Source organism: Sander vitreus, chromosome 5 (genome assembly GCF_031162955.1).
Source record: "Sander vitreus isolate 19-12246 chromosome 5, sanVit1, whole genome shotgun sequence".
Classification (NCBI taxonomy): Eukaryota; Metazoa; Chordata; class Actinopteri; order Perciformes; family Percidae; genus Sander; species Sander vitreus.
The window spans coordinates 22,573,815-22,594,552 of NC_135859.1; the positions used below are offsets into that span (position 1 = coordinate 22,573,815).

The 20,738-nt window shown below is 38.7% G+C and overlaps 2 protein-coding genes across 10 annotated transcripts in view; one reads left to right on the forward strand and one right to left on the reverse strand.

Annotated features, from left to right (window-relative positions):
• Positions 1–1,104: 1,104 nt before the first annotated feature.
• mapkapk5 (MAPK activated protein kinase 5) lies at positions 1,105–16,573 on the reverse strand. Of its 2 annotated transcripts, XM_078251025.1 has the most exons (15): positions 15,578–16,573; positions 13,821–13,894; positions 10,305–10,380; positions 9,315–9,412; positions 9,071–9,179; positions 8,777–8,866; positions 8,274–8,369; positions 8,057–8,137; positions 7,757–7,944; positions 7,471–7,591; positions 7,176–7,306; positions 6,486–6,601; positions 6,010–6,114; positions 5,069–5,174; positions 4,601–4,685 (listed from the first exon to the last, which is right to left on the reverse strand). In XM_078251025.1, the coding sequence occupies exons 1-14, from the start codon at positions 15,611–15,613 to the stop codon at positions 5,113–5,115; spliced, it is 1,383 nt and encodes a 460-aa protein (XP_078107151.1). In that variant the 5' UTR covers positions 15,614–16,573; the 3' UTR covers positions 4,601–4,685; positions 5,069–5,112. The 2 variants fall into 2 exon arrangements, with proteins under 2 accessions (XP_078107150.1, XP_078107151.1); XM_078251024.1 differs by lacking the exon at positions 5,069–5,174 and having other exon boundaries at positions 1,105–4,685; positions 15,578–16,572.
• A 2,906-nt stretch (positions 16,574–19,479) lies between these two features.
• Positions 19,480–20,738, forward strand: part of atxn2 (ataxin 2) — a 30,671-nt gene continuing 29,412 nt past the window's right edge. For 4 of the 8 annotated variants that reach the window (XM_078251031.1, XM_078251036.1, XM_078251033.1 and 1 more), the window contains exon 1: positions 19,481–20,028. In XM_078251031.1, the coding sequence (XP_078107157.1) occupies positions 19,919–20,028 (110 nt within the window). In that variant the 5' untranslated portion in view covers positions 19,481–19,918. Of the gene's footprint in view, positions 20,029–20,738 lie in introns of all 8 variants that reach the window. The other 4 variants (XM_078251032.1, XM_078251034.1, XM_078251037.1 and 1 more) reach the window with 2 other exon arrangements.

A 20,738-nucleotide genomic window follows, 5' to 3' on the forward strand; every position in this document is an offset into this window, starting at 1 on the left:
ATTGTGTTTAACCTATTTACACTGGGCATTAAAGTGCCAGTGCAGATTAAAAGATTGATCTAGTGTGTGTCTAGTTATGTTTTAATGTTCCACTTAAATTACTTAAGTTCAGAACCACCCAAAAGGAACTGAAACGCGTAATTGCTTGGAGCTCTATCGCAACCATACACTCTATGCTCACAACTAGGCATCATTTAGATCTGTTTATATACATCTGGGAGGCAATGCAACATTTGTATTTAACTTTAATATTTCCCCTTTAAATAGGACGTGCTGAGGGACCCAATGAGACATTTTCTTGTTATCTGCTTGGTCAAATTAAGGGTTCCAGCAATGTCCACAAATTGGCTTAGTAGGGGAAAGGTTTCTGTAAACTGTCATGAATTGCAGCAATCGTCCTCCCCCTCCTTCATAATGTCATGAAACTCACCTCTTAATCTCTGTACTGCACATATTTTGGTCTGTATTATAACATTTACACTGCTATTAAAGATCAGTTTAATTAAAAAAAATCTGCCACATGTAAAACAGACCCTCAATTACCCTTTCATCTTTCAAGCTTTTGATAGTGTGATTTCCATCCTGGGAGCAAATTTCTGGTTTTATTGCTGCTTTCCAATTAATTCTATATATATTAAAAAAGTGCCTTAAATATGTACAACGTAGAAAGTGTCTTTGGTTATGTATCAATGTGAACAAAGTTTTTGTCTTTGTTTATGAATTTCTGAAGATGATTTTGTTCTGCTGTCTTAAAGCTATAATAAAATATTTGTAACTTAAAATGTCACATTGAGTAGACTTTTTTTTTTTTTTTAATAAGTTTACAAAAAATAGCTTAGAGAATTAAGTTGACTGTCAAAATGATCTTTAGATGCAAGTGTAAGATTAAAGACGTAAGATTTTCCCAAATAACAGAAGCCATACTAGAGATTATAATTAATTACTCAAAGCTTCTCACAGCAATCCTCTCATTACTAACTATGTGTGCAAACAAACCTATCCTTCACTTCATGTAAAGTAATACCATTGTGGGCTGTATATTAATATGCACAGGAATTCACATTTAGCCAATAAGTATTCAAAAACACTACAAAAGAAAACATGTTCAAAAGTCAAAGAATTCCTTTATTTCAAAGTCAGCCTGTTGACGATGTTCCAAAGAAGACAGAATGGGCAAAGAAATAGATGTGTAGACAAAAATACAGCAAGTCTTTCATGAGAGATTCATTTACATGCTACATAACTGCCAGGCCAGAGAAAAAAGAAATACCATTAAAAGCAGAGAAAAGGCTCCAAACTTTGAAATGATTCCTTTCCTTGACATTTCTTCCTGATTTAACACAAACGGGAATGGCTAAAAATATATAAAACCCACCTCTTCATACTTTAAAGTACACATACAGCAGAGGAAACGGAAGCAACCGGTATTTATCAAGAGTATTAAGTGCTGACTAAACCCTTTCAGGTCATTTTTAATGAGCTGGTATTTTAAAAAAGGACACAGTTTTGCTATTTATCCTCAGTCAGCATCTATGTAGGGAACAAGAAGTCTTGTGTCACTTCACTGAGCATATGAGAGAGTGTAAGTGACTAGTGGAAGCTTTTAAATATTTGTGAAATATGTCTAAAGCTGCGTTAGCCTGAATGTCGGTGTGAGGGCCTCCTGCAGCAGCAATGCTGGATTTGTAGTAACACTGAGCCAGACTGAGCATTGAACAGCAGCAGGTGTCTGAGTATGACTGTATCTTTCCCTTAGGGTTTTCATTGTTAGAAGTATCAATATCCAAATACATGCCTTGACTTTACAGTAGATGCTAATAAATACACTAGCCTTCAACAATAATGCTCACTTAGGTAGCAGATGATATGAATTCTGTTATTTGTGGGTGGGGGAGGAGACTTAAAGGACGGACGGACGCACACACACACACACACACACAGTAAAACAAAACGGCAGCAATAGGTTTAACTTTCAGTGAGAGGCTTTGCTGATTCTGCAATACTGTTCGTGTGATGTATGATCCAACATTAAATAAAAAAATTTAAAAAAAACTTGACTGCTGCATATTAAAGCAAAAGTTCGACATTTTGGGGAATATGATTAGCTTCGCAGCGTAGATGGGAAGATTGATACCACTCCCATATTTTCCCGTTAAATATAAGACACCAGCACTGAAACTCTTCCTTTTTAGAGGACATCATTCCCCCCAAATATATAACTATAATAAATTAACATCAACAAAATGTTGCCAAACCAATACACCGATTTGTGGAATAAAAACAAGCAAATCACAGCCAAAAGGATAAGTATCAATCACTAATTAAATGATTCTGAGTTTCCCCTTTATCCTGTAATTCATACTGAGCAGTAAAGGATGAAGATGCCGCCCACAATTTCCATTTGAGCGTAAAAATAGCCATGTAATATTAAGGCCTTTTCAAACACAAGCTGTGGTTATCATTAACCTTTTATGGTAGACTGTCTGACAAACCATCAAGACAGACAAGTCAAAATGATCTCTCAGAATCATGTTAGTAATGATTGCTTTTGCGCACAGTTTTTAAAACCAAACTGAAATAATACAGACTCTTTCCTTCATGACAGTTACAAATGGTGTGAAACAGTTCAGCTTACATATCACTGTCCTGTCTCCAAAATGTCAATTCATTCGTGAGCTAAGAAAAACAGGCATGTTTTTATCTGTGTGACAATACATTTTACAGATAATGCAATACGTTTTTAAATGGTTTATTAAGCGTAAGAAAATTTTCTCAACCAACAAAGGAACACCTGATCCTTTAGTTTATCTCAAAATTGGAGATACAAGTTTGTCACTGGACAGCAACAATATATTGCACCAATGTTTGCTAATTACTCAGAATATTATATATCTTTTCATTAAGGTAAAAAACACATGGTTAATGCAGTAATCGGGACATGAAAATATGTTCTGCTTAAAGCCAAGACCTCATCAAAAGGGGAATTTCATGAACTTCTGAGGATTTTCAAAACAAACAAATAACATTACAGATATAATCAGGCACTCAACAAGAGAACTTGCACTTTCAGCCATCTAAGCCCCGTTTTGTTGGCTCAACACATAAATTTCGGCTATTCAAGGACATATTAATAACAACTAAAGGATGAGGATGAGCGAAGGGAGGGAGCATTTGCTGGTATTCAGACCATTGTAATGACAATTGATACATAATCTTTTTTTCACTACCATGTACATGCATGCACTATGAATACATAATTAAATGATTGCCCTATTGCACATTCAGTAGCACTGCAAGTTTGATGCTGCTAATGGAGGCTGAAACCCTTCTTCTGATCTTTTCTGGCATAAAGACATCGACTACATTGCACCAAAAATGCCCGGTGTTTTTGTGTCTCTGTTGGTTTAAGTAGCAACCGCTTTTGCTTTAAAAGGACTTAAATATTAACCGACTCTGGTCTGAATTCCAGTAGATACAACTTTACATCAAAGCAGCTCATGTTGCGGCAATTTCACAGATCAACAACTTTAACCGAAGACTGAACTTAAGACCTGTCAGAATCACAAATGGGAAGACGTATAAAAATGCCTTTATATAAAATAATTCACTTCATTTTACTTGCCAGACACAAACTTCAGGAGCTGACAAGCAGTATCAGCACTTCATATGTATGAGTTGAACTCAAGAGTTTGTGAAACCTTCATGGATCTAGTTGAGAAACAGTTTGACAATAAAGTTTTAACTCAACTGGAGCTTTCAACCCTATCTGGAAACACGGCATCTTCTAAAGAAGACTTTAAAGAAGAAGTAGTTAAAAGCTCCAAGAAAAAAAGCTAGTAAGTGGACCTTAAGATTTTTTTTTTGTTGTCAAAAACACATTGATCTAAATGAGCCATAGTGTTCATGACTATTCAGTCGGCTTCAAAAAAATGGGTTGTGACAAGATGAATTTGGGGCTGCATTTGTCTATTTCATGACACTTTCTTTTTACATCAATGTCCACTCTGCCTTGAACTCTACACAACAAAAAGGTCAAGGGAAAGTTAAAAAAAACAACAAAGATTCATATAATGTAAATGCAGTCTGAGAATCAAGAGTTTGTGTAAAAGAACAAAGTCACATCGTAGACGGCTTCTCTCAACTAGAGTCCACTGGCAGGCTACAAGTAAAGTATAAAATAATGGAACTCTTTGTTTAAATAAATAAAAGTCTTATGATGGTTAAAAGAAAACAGAATAAAATGAAGTAACTGGGATAAAACATGTGACGCCTTGGACAAAATCCCCTCCCAGAAAATAATTTCTTAAACCGATTTTTCTCTTCTTTTCTCTTTTTTGCAAAAATGAAAATATAGTTTTTTTTCAATGTTCATTGCAAGTGTCCATTTAAAAAAAAAAAAAAAAAGTATAGTACCAATGAGTCCTCTTTGAAATATATCTACAGCTGTACAATAGGTCTTGCAAGTGAATTCATGAAAAAAAAAAAAAAAAATTAGCGCATCATTTTACATAAAAAAAGCCTCTTTACAGATATGGGTTAAAAAAGGGTCATAATAAACAATGTAAAAAGAAGATAGAAAGACAGCATTTGCTAATTAGATTCTTGGAGATTTGTCTTCTCTTCGATGGCCTGTTTCACTATTTCAGCCAACTTCAAGCGGTCAACTTTATCGGAGAAGGATCTTCCTGCAACGGAAAAGCTTCTGGTTAACGACCTGATAACACAAACAACAAAAACCTACACATAAATGAGTAATGCTTTTAACTGGAAAAGAGATCAAGACTGTACTGCTCAACTAGTTCGCACCAACCTATCATTTGTGTTTTTCACGTTATCTGTTATCTATTAGGCTTTAAAGTTCCAATCTCGAAGATCTTCACTTCGTTGTCTTTGGTGACGCCTATGGCGATAAGCGGAAATCGCAGGTATGTTTTTGGATCTCAATTCCCAGAGATCCAAACAGTAACCTTTGTGACGTCCGTCAGTTGGCGGAGACCTTTAAAAACAGTACGCCGCTTCACACACAAGTGAGTTAAGGGGGCGAGTCTGTTGTGTTAGCTCCACTTACCCTCTTTGGTGGACCAACCACTGCTGGGTGATGGAAAATGGTCACTAACTGTGCGCCGCATGTGATTTTTCCCCGGAATGTCGCCCAAGACACCCAGTTCGTAATACTGCAAATGCAAGGGCTTTCATCAGTGGGCCATAGGCTCAATCACCATTGTGTTGCCTCATTCAGCGATAAATAGTGGCTAGACATTTATTTAAATGAAAATCTTCGAGATTATTACTTTAACAATTGAGACTGTAAGAAAATAGAATATATTCAACATTGTTTTCTGTTGATGTTTGGTGGACAAATTTGGCTCTAATAATTAGGGCTGCACAGTTATTTACAGTATTGATCAATTCATTGCTCGGTCTATAAAACATCAAATAATAATGAAAGAAGGCCTTCACAATTTACGAGACACCTTCTAATTGCTTGTTTAGTCCAAAACCCCAAAATGATGATCAATTTATTATCTCATAAGACAAAGAAAAGCAGCAGCTTGACGCATTTGTGAGGCTGCAACTAAGTAATGTTTGGCATTTTTGTCTGAAAAATGGCTTAAACAATGAATCAATTGACCAATCGTTTCAGTTCTACTGATAATCCATCAATCCTCGGCCATTCAAGATCACTTCCTGTTTGAACTGCAATGTAACGGACTGAGCTGTGTTTGTAACTGTTTTATTGGGCAGGCAGATAAAGTAAAAAGGCCAGATAATGTGGGGCATCATAACAGCTAAATAAATATGAGGAGACAGAAAAATATTCAATAGTAAAGTGGCTAATGTTACATGGATTTACAATGAATGACAACTACTAGCAATTTCTAACAGCTTTTTTTGTTACTAGATATCAAAAGGTAAAACAGCTGCTTTGCATTTAATTGTTTAATACAAAATGAGAATTAAGAAGGCATTTGCCAGATATACAGTAGACAAGATTAAAATGGTACTGACCATCCCAGCTGAGCCCCTGCAGGCCATCTCTCAGCAGTTTACAGTCTCTGTTGAACCTCCAGGCTTCATACATCACCTCATTCAGCTTGTCATCCTCGTTCTCTCCTGGACAAACAAAAAAAACGGTCACTTCGGACGCTACTCACTTTCTCTCAGAGCTATTTTATATGACTCACCGTCGGCCCGACTTGGACCAACGGCCGATGATCTCCCTGGTGTGTCAGCACCTTAACATAGCGAAATTTATGTAATAGCCAGTTTTGTTTTCATTCCCAGCCAGTAACAAGTCTTTTTCCTTAGTTGAACAGAAAATGACTGAAATGTAAATATGTCATCTGTGGTGTACTGTGGTGTGTGTATTATACCAGTATATAATGATATGCAATATATAGAGTGCACAGTATGTATTCAGTAAAATGCTGGTTGCATGTCTGTTTTCAGTCTAGTTAGTTAAAAATCAGTGTGGGTTTACTGACCAGCTTGTGGTAGTATACACTGTGCAATGACGTCTCGTAATTTTTCCAGAGCCACGTTGGAGTCTTCCCCTCCATTCTCTGGGTCATGAATGAAGAAACCGTCACTGGGCTTGGGGCTGCAACATGGACACCAAGACACATTTCAGACCAAACTTTGACCCAATTAGGAGTATAGTAACTGAAGAGAATTGAGTGATGAGTAATGCATTGCTACAGGAAGGCAGATAGGAACATCTGAAAAACATTCTCACCCTCACTGAGCTACAGTCTCTCATCAGTACAATCATACTTTTAAGTGTAATGTATATATACACACTTCAAATACAGGGAAAAAACGATTTTAGGTTTCTAAACTTTTTAAAGCTATAGTGCGTAGTTTCTGTCGCCCCCATGAGGAATTCTAAATAATGACAACAACACTGTCGGCACGTCCACATGATACAAAGCCTTCATGATCGCGCACGCGCCCCCACCCCTCCTCCACACAGTTGCAAATAGCCAAGGAGGACACAGAGGATTAAAAAACATGATGGACTCTTCAGAAGAGGTAATTATCTTCACTCGAGCTTGTGCACGGGAATGTCACCGGATGTTCATTAATATCAAAAAGTTACGCACTAAAGCTTTAAAAAAGGCACAAGATGAGAAGGTTGTTTTTTTTTATTATAAAAAAAGCAAATGCATTCATACCCTAGCAGTTTCCGCTTCCTGAGGATTGGGTTGTTGACAGAGTTTAGAGGCTTCAGGCCGACGTTATGATCCTGAATTCTCATGTTGGCCAGCTGCTCTGCATGGGCCTGCTGGATACCTGCAACTACCGCCTGGAAGGTATAAAGGACAGACAGTAAGAAAAGGAAGAAGAGGACGCCAGCGCTCTAACTAACTTTCAACACTGGCCTCAGCTGGTCGATTCATTCAGGAACAGCGGCATAACCGTACAACATTGGTGCAATGCAAGATTTTGCACCTTTAACTTCCCCCTCACCTTGTCCATCATCATCTGGGCGGAGGGCAGCACGTTGTCGAGTGCCTCAGTGCAGTTGAGCCAAGGGTGAGACAAGACTCCCTCAATAGTCAGCCTCTCCTCTGGCTTCACCTTCAGCAGCCTGCAGGGGAGGGAGTACAAATTATTGGACAGAAAAAGGGATGAAGGAGGGAATGTATGAATGAATGTAGGGAAGTAGGAGAAAATGAGTAAGGAAATGCTATGTTCTGGGAGTACAGGAAGATGAGGTAACCAGACCAGAGCAGGCACAAATAAAATGACTCACTTGCGTACAATGTCCTTGGCCATCTCCGAAATCTGGCTCCACTCATCTTCAGGAAAGTCAAAGCTGCCCGTCATAATTTTCTTCCTCATGTCCTTCGGGATGGTGCGACTGTGGTGCTTGGAGTAGAACGGAGGATAGCCACACAGCATCACGTAGATGATCACACCGAGAGACCACAAGTCACAGCTCTGAAGAACGATATTTTCGTATTACATACAGTAAATATTCAGTAGTGATAGTTGAGGGACAATACTTGCCACAGTAGGCCGAAATGCTTAGTTCAACAGGTTTGGGTCTCACCTTGTTATAGGTATAAGGAGTGGGTGAGGTAGGTATAATTCCAGACTTTTCTTTCTGGTGTCGTCTTTGAGCCTCAAGTACCTGAGCAGGAATAACGGCAGAAGGGATACATCATTTAAATGTGCATCAGCTTTCATTATTGCTGCCTTTAAGAATCTGTGTGTACATTTAACATTACGTATTTATGGATGACTTCTATGTGTTCTATGCTTTTTACCTGAGGTGCTACATAGTAGGGAGTGAACTGAGGGGTCATTAAGTCTCCTTGATCAATTTTGGCAAAGCCAAAGTCACACAACTTCACAGGGGCATCCTGTGGAAAAGACAGAATTGCAAAGTGAAACATGAACGTGGAGCGAGCACAGAAACACATTTCTGGCTTGAGTTTCACTTGACATTTTTGTTGTTTTTGTTGTTGTAATTATTCATTAATTCATTAATTCATTCAGGTTCCAGAGAGATCATTGTATGTGTTGCCAGAGTCAGGGTGGATTTTGAAGTCTAGGACTGAAAATGCAAGGTAGACATTTCCAAATCCTATACATTATCCTGGCCCATTTCTGCCAAATACAGTTTTCAATTAGTGTGTTAAAAAGTACAGCTGCAGCCTTAAAGTTCAGCAAAGCTTATTTTCCATTGTAGCAAAGACATCAGTAGAGGCATCAGTCGTAGTACACTTTTACAATTGCAGTATTTATGTCTGCAACTTTAGCTACTTACCAGAGAGTTATCCTTAAAGAGCAGGTTCTCTGGCTTCAGGTCGCGATGTGCAATATTTAGGGAGTGACAATGTTCCAAGGCTTGACTGATCTACAGGGGGAAGAGACATCAAACTGAGACACCACTCAAACTATACACACATACACACTATGTGTATGTATGGGTGTGCGTGTGTGTGACCCATGTCTGGTTGTAAGTGGGTGTGCCTCCATATAAACCTTTGCTGTGAGAGCTTGTGGCAGAAGCTCTTGAGGTGTGTGTGGGTGTGTGTGTGTGTGTGCATGTCTTACTAACCTGTTTAGTGACCTGGCTGGCCATCTTTTCAGTAAAGTGCCTGTGCTGACTGATTCTGTGGAACAGTTCGCCACCCTCCATCATCTCCATAACAATCAGGAGTCTCGCTCTGTAAGAAACAAGAGAGGAAGTGTGGACGTGTCAGAGGAAAAGAGCAAAAGAGAGGAAATGGATTGACGTACACTTAAAAAATGGAATTCCTGGGATCCCACACTAACAAATTCACACACACAGAGCTCTTTACCTCGGGCTGGACTCATGCGGAAACTGGACACTATTGGCGTAAACCTCCAGAATTTGCACTATGTTTGGATGGTTGGCACACATCATATGGAGACGCACCTATACGGAAGAGAATCAAACACTGTGTATACATGTATACAGTAATTCACTTAAATGTTACATTTCCATTTAAACCATGTGAAATAACTACAACACAGAACAGCAGAGAGAGAGAGAGAGAGAGAGAGAGAGAGAGAGAGAGAGAGAGAGAGAGAGAGAGAGACCTGGAAACTGAAGGTGGTTTAGTACTTTAGTAGAGGAGCTGTGACACAAGAACCACAATAGAAATAGGTTTTACCTGGCTTCCAAGAATCTGCCTTATGAACTGTTAAATAGAACTAACAGATAATACAAATATAACTGCAAATCATGCAGTGAACGAAAGGGAGGCTTCTTCCTACTACCTAATTGCAATGATGCAAACTATGATGCAAATTATGCAGCAACACAGACCAAGACAGTGTAACCTTTATAAACCAAACATGTAAACTGAACCTATCATTACCATGCACGCACACACAAAACATAGCATGTATCCAAGGTACACCCTCATTTAAAAAGAAGATAAAAGTGCTTGAAGAATACATTCTTTAGCATAATCTCCTCAGTGACAGCTTTCACAGTTCAGCAGCGGGAGCTCTTGTTAAGCAAGTCTGTGTTGCTTGTTTTGACTGCAAGTCTTGCTGCCTTAGTGCTGTATAAGCTGCTTGATCAAAACAGAAGGCTGCTAATGGCATGGGAAGGCTGCTAGATACAGCGTTTACCACAGAAAGACAATGTTACGGACAAAGATGCCCATCCAAACAGACAGACGAGGCACAGATTGACAAGGAAAGAAAAACTGAAATGAATAAAGACTGATAACAGGCAGGCAGGCAGGCAGATAGAACAAAGCATATTGATACAGCCACAGACAACAAACAATGAGCATACAAACAGTGTTTCCTCTAACCTCATTCCTGGCCTTGGGGCGATCAATGAGGATCTTTAGGGCCAGGCGTTCCTGAGATGACTTCTTCATACAAACTCTGAACAGGAAGAAAACAGAGTCAACAAACATCTCAGTCAATGTGATAGCCGATCTGTGTGTCACAGATGTGATCATATGTGCAAATAATCAATAAGGTAGTTTCTGTAGTCTGGCGTTTCTGTTACCAAACACCACCACACCTTACATATCGGGAACACATTTCTAAATTAACAAAAAAGTTGAATCAGAAACTCTATGTGTATAACAAGATTAGATCATATCTTTCCTTTTCGGTTTCTGAAACCTACCTACATGCCATTGTGTTTTCAACAACGTCCTACTGTCTTCCAATCTGGTCTCTTACCACTAAGGACATTACTGAACCAATAGCACAACTATACTACCGAGCACCTAAGATGCACAGTAATCTTCCAAAGTGGTCTCATCATTGCAGTGCGCTCACACGCACAAATGCTTTGACTTACCAGAACTACGTAAACAGCCATGCTATTGCATTTTATTTTCAGATTCAAAATAGCTTTTTACCAGCACTTACAGTTCTTCTTCCGACACACAATATGAGACCACTACGCTTCACTAGGTAGTTTCACAGGCACTCATTCCAGATCCCCCATACAAAAACAACTACGGTCACAAATCCTTTTTCTATATTTACACCAAAATTTGGAATGACATTCCCCATCACATTCGAACATTATCATCCATCACATATTTCAAAAAGTCATATAAACTGTTTCTTCTTGGTAGTCATACTTGCACACACTGATTGTTCATATATTGTTTTTAGTCTTGTTTTTCCGTGTTTAATGTTTTATTTGTTTGTATCTGTCTAGTCAATAATAATGTCCTGTATAAATGTGCCGAAATTGTATTCATTGTTCTATGTCTATGTAGGTCTACAGGAACCTGCTGTAAACCAGTTTTTAAACTGAGTCAGGCCCGTTTATTGTAACTTAATTGTTGCTTTTAAATTTTCCTGTATAATAAATGAAACAGTTGCTCTGTTTGTCATCGATGTTGGACGTATCCGAGTCGTAGAGCTATATTGGCCGACATTAGCTTATTACAGTTATAATCAGTATCAGCTTATATGTCAGCCTATAAATTACAAGAAATTGCAATACAAAAATGCCAAACTACATTTCAGGTAATTCAGACAAAGTGTCAGCACTACATAAGTCTACCCACAAGTAGATTATCTTAGTTTTAGTAGTATATATCTTGCTCACAAAGTCAGACTATAGTTTGAACGATGTTTGGCTGCACAACATGAATTTGTGGTGCTTGTTTAGGGGTTCATTTCTATTCTTTTTTAATAAGCTTTAAGCGTTATTGTCAATTTCTTTGTGTTTGAATATAGTTCTACAGGTGTTAAAGTCTAGGTAATACTGTATGTGCTATGAAGTTAAACTTGGCCTGATATAAACACAGAGACAAGAAAGCAGCCGACTACATAGAGTTCACCACATTATTTTGTCAACATCACAGTTTGTTATGAGACATATGAATCTTGTCTGCATCTTTGTAATAAGAGTAAAACCACATAAAGCCATCTGAGTCTGTCATATATTTTCATTTAAAAAAATAAATTTATATCTATCTATATCTATATATATATATATATATATACATATATATATATATATATATATATATATATACACATACACACACACAAACACACACCATTACGGCAGAACACAGTTGAAATATGGACCGAATTGATATCCATTTCCTTTTTTTTTAAAAAGCCCATGAACTCCTTTCCCCCCTCCTCTAAGCAGCATATTCCCTTTCAACAGCAACCTCTGGCCATTAAACTCAGATTACACTATTAAAGCATTACTGCAAGAAACATTCTGCTTTGGCCAAAGTTCACTTCACTGGAAAGCAATACCTACCTAATGAATCCCAGAGTTAGACAGAGGGGGGCTGGTACAGTAAGAGACGTGAGAATGTTGTGAGACAGAAAGAGGTGAGCGAGGGGTGAGTAGGAGAATCAAAAAAGATTTGTAGGTCTCCATGAATCAGAGTAAAATACAGAGTTAGAAAAACAAGAGACAGGATGAGTAAGAGTTTCCCAAAAAGAGTACAGCAAGAATCAGAGTTTAAGCGTAGGTTTACATGGAGGGCTGATGAGTCAATTTCTCAGTATTCTTGTCACTTAAAGGCCCAAACTACACACGTTAGGAAATAAGCTGATACAGACCCATGATAGCTTCAAAGTGCAGAATAGGCAGGAGGAATCAGTGACACACACTGATATATTACAGCCTGTATCTAGCTTGAATCAGCTAAAACTGCTGAGTTTACAATTGAGCCCTTGTGCATCCACAATAATCCACTATTGGATCGGAGTGCAGCTTCTCAGAATGCTTTGCACAAAGTTTCATCAATATGTATTACAATACAATAAAATGGACTATGACCTGCCAAAGCCAAGGAAACAGACATAAATACACACATTCATTCACACAAGAAGACTTTTAAAAACAGACTAAGATACTTCCACTCAACAGTGTTGGGGACAAAGGTTTTGGGTTGGATTCAAGCCCAGGATTGTGTCCGAGCAAATGAGCCCCCACAGTCTACAACAAAAATGGTACCGGTGCCAAACAGCTCCATATTAAGCGTTGAGTTGCAATGGAGTTACACACTAGTGGTTGATCCAGTCTGTTAAAGCCCTGTCAAGTGACAAGCATCTGGCCTTTTCATATTCTCAATATGTGTTAATGTGTCAAGGATACAGCTGAACTGTGCTGGTAAATTGGGGCCACAGTGAACACAATGCAATAAAACCACAGGTGAAGTAACATGCAAGAAGGAAGGTTTTTTGGCAGCAGTCACAAAGTTTGTCCATTTGACAGCCCAGTTAGCAAATAATCTACATCTGCTCTGATGACATTATACCTGAATCCAACAGTTGAAGTGCCAAAAGTGTGGCTGCAACCGCACTCTACAGCGGCATTCACACTGCAAGGGCTGGGCAATATATAAATATTTAAGATAAGATGTATCTCTCTCTCTTTAATCCTATCATGTAATTTTAGAATATTCTGAGTCACAATACACTATCTTCAGATCTAAACCAAACTAAGAAGCAATCTCAATTGACGCTGGCTCTGCTCTCACAGCTGGCTCAACCCAGCATGTCAGACTTTTCCCAGAAGGATTTCTGCAATCCTAAGCAATGCTAGTTTAACCCATTTTAATCAATACCAACAAAACACTTGAACAATTTCCCAATCACAAACAGATACCATGATGATGTCTCTTATGCAATACTACTTGTCCTGGTCTTAGTTTGACAAAAAAAAACAATTTGTTTTCCGAGTTCCATCAATGCAACACTGCCCTGGCAGCAACAGTTTGACATCAATTTGACGCAGCACAAACACCGCCGAGAAGATAATATTTGGAGACTGAAGAAAGACAATGGAGAAAAGTACTTCTTAACACACTTGCTCTCACACTCACCTGACAGGTCCACTGATGCCGGCTCCCAACTTTTGTGTCCAGTTTATGTTGTACTCGTCTAGAATGGATGTCTCCTGTTGGGAAGAGAAACCACACCAAACAGTTTATCGTTTGAAAATATATAAGTAACAAACTTTTGTGCAGAAATGGTATGTTTTACTTTCAGTTATCAGTTTCAGTTATTTACTATCAGTTATGCAGATTCAGTTATCAGCATAGTTTATGTCATGCACTACAATCAACAACCCACTGCCACCCACCCCTGTGACAAAGAAAAGAAAGGAAAATTTCTGTACTACAAGGCCCATTCCCAATCATTGTCAGTACCTAGAGTATCAACTGAAACTCCTATTTAGCATAACAAAGACTTTCCATATGATTTTTAAACTAAATTCATAAGATGCACTTACAAAAGAGTTTGTCAGATTCTACTGAGTAAGTCTAGGGGTAAGTTTAGCCACTGCTTCCTATAAAATGACAAAAAAAAGAAGAAAAAAAAAGGATGGGATGCTACCTCGGAACGGGGGAAGCACTAGGAGACATCCTCTCTAATTAACTGAGTTGAAAAATAATAGAATGGAGTTCTTAGAATTACACTTGTGCTGGATTTGAATAAATTTTTGGTTTGACAATATCTCCAACTTTGTGCTTTATTTAAGTAAAGACTGTTAAGTGAACAATCCTCTGCTTATACTTTAAGTTACCAAACTTAAGATTTAGATCAAATTATGAATTTGTTTTCCTTTTTCTGTCTGTCTCTCCTTTCCTGAGAATATATCAGTCTTGGCCAGTACAATGAAGTTAATTGTGTGCCACTGCCAACAGACGCCATCATTTCTTCTCCCTCTCCTCCCTATCACTGCCCTGGTCTATTATACGCAGCATAGGACGAGGGGCTTCTCAGCTGTCACAACTACCCAGGGGTCTGTACCATAAACTTCATATCTTTGAAGGATCTGACTTCAGTATGCCAAACATTGGCAGAACTGGATAATGGTTCTTACGAAGCTGGTTACCAATTAAACAATTTGTTTAGAGTGTGCCAGGGTCTTGATACCTGTCTGTGAAACCAAATGTTAGCTAGCTAACCTACTAATCTTGGGTCATTCGTCATGCCTCAGTGTGTGTGTGTTTCTGTTCTCAGTGCTGACCCCTAGATACATTCTGCCCCCAACTGTAAAATCAAGGGGTCAGGGCCACTTGGGATCACATTTTACTGCCCGGGCAGTGACCCATTGAGGGGAGCAAGCCAGGAACAAATCCCAGAGCCAGGGTGCATGGAAATATTGCCAGTGAGACCATGACCATTTTAGACAGATCCAAGATCCACAGTAATGTTTATCAAGAGTAAAACTTGCCATAACACATTGTTCATGAGTCACATTTCTACACAAAAACACTTGTGCTGTCTCAAGAGATCCATGTGTTATAGGCCTACTATGACACAAGATTCAAGTGTAATTTACTGCAGTCTTCATTAGAATCATTATTAAGCAATTAAGATCATTTTGACAGAAGTAGGCCCAACATTGAAAATCATGTTGTACATAACCCAAATACAGTTGTCAATCTGCAATAACCTCCAATCCCAACGTCTCAATGATAACATTTCCAAAATCAATGTTAATGGTTGCAGTTTCACTTGTTTACTTCAAACTTCAGTAAATCAAGACCAAACGCCATTACTAATTACATAAGTGAAAACTACTGCATTGTCTACTTGCATGAAAATCTACATTTGATTTGTTTAAAATTACCTTGATGAACTTGTCTGCGTTGTTATCCTCCGACATGGTGCTGTGCTCTGAACAGATGAAGTCTGCCTCCTTAATCTCAGACAGTAGACACAAAGCGTTTTTCTCTGACCTTCACAAAGTTTCGGTCCTTCAACCCTGGGCTGGACCAAGGCTCGTTATATTACCAATAATTACAGTACAAGGCCATTGGGGCAAAAATGATATTCGGCCACCGATCAGCCAAAGCCGAATTTTCGTTCACTTGAGACCTGAAGCCCACCAGCCGGTACGATGTAACGTTAACGTTAGATCAGGCCAACAGGGCTCACAACCTCGGGGTCCGACTCGTTCTTCCAGTCGTCTTACATTCACTGTAGTGACCATGTAGATGGCCAAATTTGGAGCAAGGTGACCAGAAAAGCCGAAGAGAAGTCCAATGTGGACTAGACCACCACTTTTGGAGGCGCACTGAGCATGGGACAAGAAGTGTATTTTTAGCCGGCACAATGAGAGCAGTGCTCTGCTAACGCTGCGAAGACACTAGGGACTGACTAAATTGCTCGCCTGCTCGCAAATTAAGCTAGTGCCACTCCATCCCGCGGTCAGGGCAGATGATCACACAACAAAGGCAATCGTTAAAGATAAAGTAGACCATAGATACTATCTGCAAATCACCGATACTATCCTCGATTAGCGCTGGGTTGAACTGACACGACGAGCACACCGTGTTCCCAGAAGCACAGTAGCCTATTATGTCGTCGAGCCGAGCCTGCTAACGGGCTAGCCAGTTAGCTCAGGGGCAAGTTCGTTTTCCAGCTCTACTTAAAGCCACATATATTGACATTCTTCCGTAAGACAGTGTAATAAAAAGCAGCGCTCGTACAGAACAATAACACCATATCAGTGGTGGAAAGGGCAGGGTTAATTAAGAATGTTTTCTGAGGTGACCAAGGAGATAGCTACACATCTCTGGACTATTTTGCTAATCCCATAGCTGCTTGTCAGAGGGAATACACAACCCGAGTCGGCACTACGCAATAGCAGTCCGTGCTGAACGCCTGATGAAAATAACCGACAAGTTTTGTAAATTCCGACAATATATGGATTAGCATTGTTTTTCTGCCATGACATTTGTATTTTTGATGCGTGTATTGGTCAGTACATTTTTAAAGTGGACTGTATCAAATTTTGGTTTGATTGAAAATTGGAAATGGACTTTGATGGGTCCTTATCATGGTCCTTATAAGGTCCCAGTTTTCTTTTTAAAAATGAACTTTATTAACAATTAACTTTTTGCACAAACAATAAGGCAAACTTGAAATGCAATATTGAAATATTGGTGCATAACACATTAGAATAAAAACAAATTAAAATAATCAAGTTTGAGGTCCCTTGCCTGTTGGAAAGATCTTACTGCATTTTTCTTTTCCATAAAGTTCAAAGCAGTTAGAAGGTAATCAGCTCTCTTTGAATTGATGTACTTTGGAGTTGTCCTGGAGAATCTTGTTTTATTAATGAAAAAAATTCCCAAAAGAAGAATACAGTTAATCAGAAGTTATCAGTAAGTACAGATGCATCAATTACATCATCACATAAAAAGAGTGCTAAAACAAATTGTTGGAGCAATTACACCACTTTGTTTTGTTTATATAGGCTACCATGTTGGTTATGCTAATTAATCTGCAGTTTTATGTTTGAGCACTGGGTGGAGCATTGCCTTTGGGAAGTCATAAAGGTAATCAGCCACAGGTACACAGGTGTGTGGAAAAAGGGGAAAGCATACAGCTTTTCACCGTGTCAGTGTGTGTCATTGTTTGATTTGTTTGACGAGTTAAATAAATGGGTCACAGCACCGAAATGCAGACAGATTGTGGACATTGATTATTGGCACGGAGAATACGCGTCCAAGCAAGTTCCCCTCTGGTCCCACCTCATGGCCTAATGTAGGAGTTGGTAAAAGACTCGACACAAATATTGTAGTGTCTAACCAATCATGTCAGTCATCCCACAATGTTTCGGTGTATCTGAAGGAGAAGAATGAGGTGTTTGTGGTTTCTATATCATTTTACAAAAAGTGCAAACACTTATTAAAAATGTAATTTAATATGAAGAAATTCATTGCAGGGGTAAATAACATTGATCAGTTTGAAACACTTTCTTCACTTTTGGAGGGACAGGGTATCGAATATAGTTTGTGCGCAAAATAACTATTTAGAATTTTATTTTCATTGAAGTTAAGATATTTCATTATAAGAGAGGTGAGGTATGTGCAACCAAATGAAGGAATGCAAAAAGACTCCTCACCAACATTTTGATAACAGTGGAAAAGTCAAACTGATATTTCGAACAGAAGAACATTGCCTTTAAAAATGTTCAGATATTCTTTACCATCCATTATTAATAATACTACAGGGTTTTGTTTGTGTGCAAAACTCATCTGTTGTTCCAGATAGGTGTCAGGGTAAAGTTGTGATTAAAAAGTAATTCCCAAAGAAATTATAAAGTCACAACGCAAGACACATACAATACCACAAACACATGCATCTGAGCTTTCTTAAATGCAAAGACTCAATATAGGTCTTTTACTGTATGTCTTATGTTACAAAAAATGACTGAAGGCATGAATTAATGCAGCACAATGGGTGCCAGGGCCTTCTCCTATGCTAACTGAAATGATAACTCATTTCCCTCTCACATCCACAGGACATTACAGAATGCAAATTAGCTCTTGAAACCCATCTTTTTAAACTAGCTCATTTAAACTGCAACAACTGTGTCTTATTTTACACTGACTTTATTGCTGACCTATATGCTCTGTTGCTTATTGCACATTGATTTTTTTAATTGATGTTATCCTGCTGGTGCTTTGTTGCATATTGAATGTTTTATTACTGATCTTATGTGACGTAATGGTGACATTGAGTGCCATGAACGGTACCATTAAATAAAATGTATTATTATTATTAGCATAAAACAAACTGTTAGTAGTGCTTGACATGTGGATGAAATGGAAAATTATAAAAGGCATCTGACATGTAGACATTTTCCTTTCATGAAGTGTGCAGCTAATATGGTCCTTAAAGAGACTAACTGGAAAAAGTAATTTACAAGTTATTTCAAAGTCATTGAATGTTACTGAAAAATGTCATTACATTCGATCCTAAAAAGTTGAAAAAGGGCATTGAAGATTTATATGTCTTTAAAAGAAATGGGATTTCGATTGAAGACAAATGTTGAATTGGCCATTTTTATTTTATTTTGTATTTAATTTATTATTAAATTATTGTATTATGTATTCTACTTATAAATTGAATAAACAAACGTTTCTTTTAAAAAAAAAGAAACTGATATCAAAAGTACCATATTGAACACAAAATATAGACTGGTAAAAGGAAAAAATAAGAGAAAAGTCGTTTTGAGATTAGATTTAGATTCATTCGCGAAATACATGTTAAAATCGATAATTTCAGGGGGCTAATGTTTGGGGAATAATTTTGTTTGGGAGAATCATATATCAGGATTGTCGAGGTCAGACCAGTTATTTGCAAGATGGGAATACCTCAAACAAAGTGTCATATTTATCAAATAGTCTATTTAGTAATGTATTGTAATGTAGCCATCAATATGCAGCAAGCAGTGTGTAAATAGTGTGTTTCTATGCGACAGCGCCTGAGTGTGTGGTGTGTTCGCCGGCTCACGTGGATGCCACAAAACAGCCGTAGAGGATTCATGGACTTCCTGCAAATAGTGCCATGTTGTATGTGTAATTTTGCAAAACAGATGAGATCTAAGTTTCTTTTGGTAGATTGGATTAAATAGGACCACGATTTATTTTTATTTCTTAGCAGATTGATGGTTGTCAAAGAACACAGTATGGGAATATTTAGTTATATGTTATGAGCCGTTACGCCTTTCATATATATCCCTCCGCTGTTTTTTGTCCCCTTTCAGACTGTTTTGGTCTTTTCGCTGTTAGCAACGGAAAGAACCCGAGATAGCTGTAAACCCTATTTTGAGATAATTTATTTGTTAGGATTACTCAACAAATTGACAAGAGGTGTAACACCGATGTTTATTTTGGAAGAGTGATTGGCGCGTGTTGCCTTTTTTAAATATATTTTTTTTTCCGTTTTAATTGGAATTGTAGATTGCTAATTTAGATAGCAACTGTTGGCGAGCTAGCTAGCTAGCTTCTTAGCATAGCATCTTCCTCAAGAGGCACGTTGACATTACCCTGCTAGCTAGCCAGATCTTAGGACTGCTAACCTTAGCGAGCTGTCACACAATCACACATCGTTTCATCGTCAAGAAATTGCGGTGTGAAGCTGGTCGTTTTAAGACGCTGTCTTTTATGGGATCACCATGTCAATGAAGGCCGGTGGAAATCGCAGCAAGCCCGGCGGTGGCAACACCGCTGGTGCCGCCGCCTCCGGTGCCGGAGGAAGCGGCGGGGGTAGACAGAATCTGGGCAGGTCAGTGCAATTAAAACGTTAATTTAGCGAAATAAAAACACAGCAGCGGGAGTTAATGTGGCCAATTTTCAGTACCTGTACACAGTCAACTCCAACAGTGGCAGTTTTGAGAGATGACATTCCCGGATAGTGGTCCAAAACTAATATGCGTTTCTGAACGTTATGTGGGCCTTGCGACGTGTTGTGTGGCTCCTAGCGTAGCTAACGTTATGCAGTTCAGCTAGCGAGGCCTGTCTGCTTACCCAAATGTTGCAACTTCGACGTAACGTTACCTCCTCTTGCACGTTAAATAAACCGTACCATTTGGTCTCTTATAATGTAGTAAGACACGTTTGGCTGGACAAAATATTTTCCCACATGTGTGTAGCAGTGATGCTGCTTGCCAATGTGCTGGTATCAGTTTACTATCAGCTTGGAGTCAATTTAACTAGCGTTAATTAGCAGTTTGACAGCCCATGCCTGTGATTCAGTGCACTTGCTAACAGGACAGCCTGGCGACGTTTCAACCTAAGAGACTGCGATGAAACAGCTGTGTTTGTTTTTCATTTCACTGTCACCTAGGTTGGTAAGTTACCGCAACATTGCTGCAACGGGTTTGCCAAGAAATGATATAAACCGTGTGGGCGCACGAAATAAAGGGGCGGGTGAGGAGGAGAAGGGGGAATTATAGACCGACGGGCTTTCAACCTTGACGTTGCTGCTCGTGTAAA

Bases quoted from the DNA above. Each gene is read 5' to 3' on its own strand.
- mapkapk5 (XM_078251024.1), bottom strand. From the start codon at position 15,613: ATGTCGGAGGATAACAACGCAGACAAGTTCATCAAG. The intron at 7,592-7,756 runs GTGAGTCATTTT...CCTCCCCTGCAG, and splicing joins GCCAAGGACATTGTACGCAA to GCTGCTGAAGGTGAAGCCAG. The intron at 7,307-7,470 runs GTGAGGGGGAAG...TATACCTTCCAG, and splicing joins CCCAGATGATGATGGACAAG to GCGGTAGTTGCAGGTATCCA.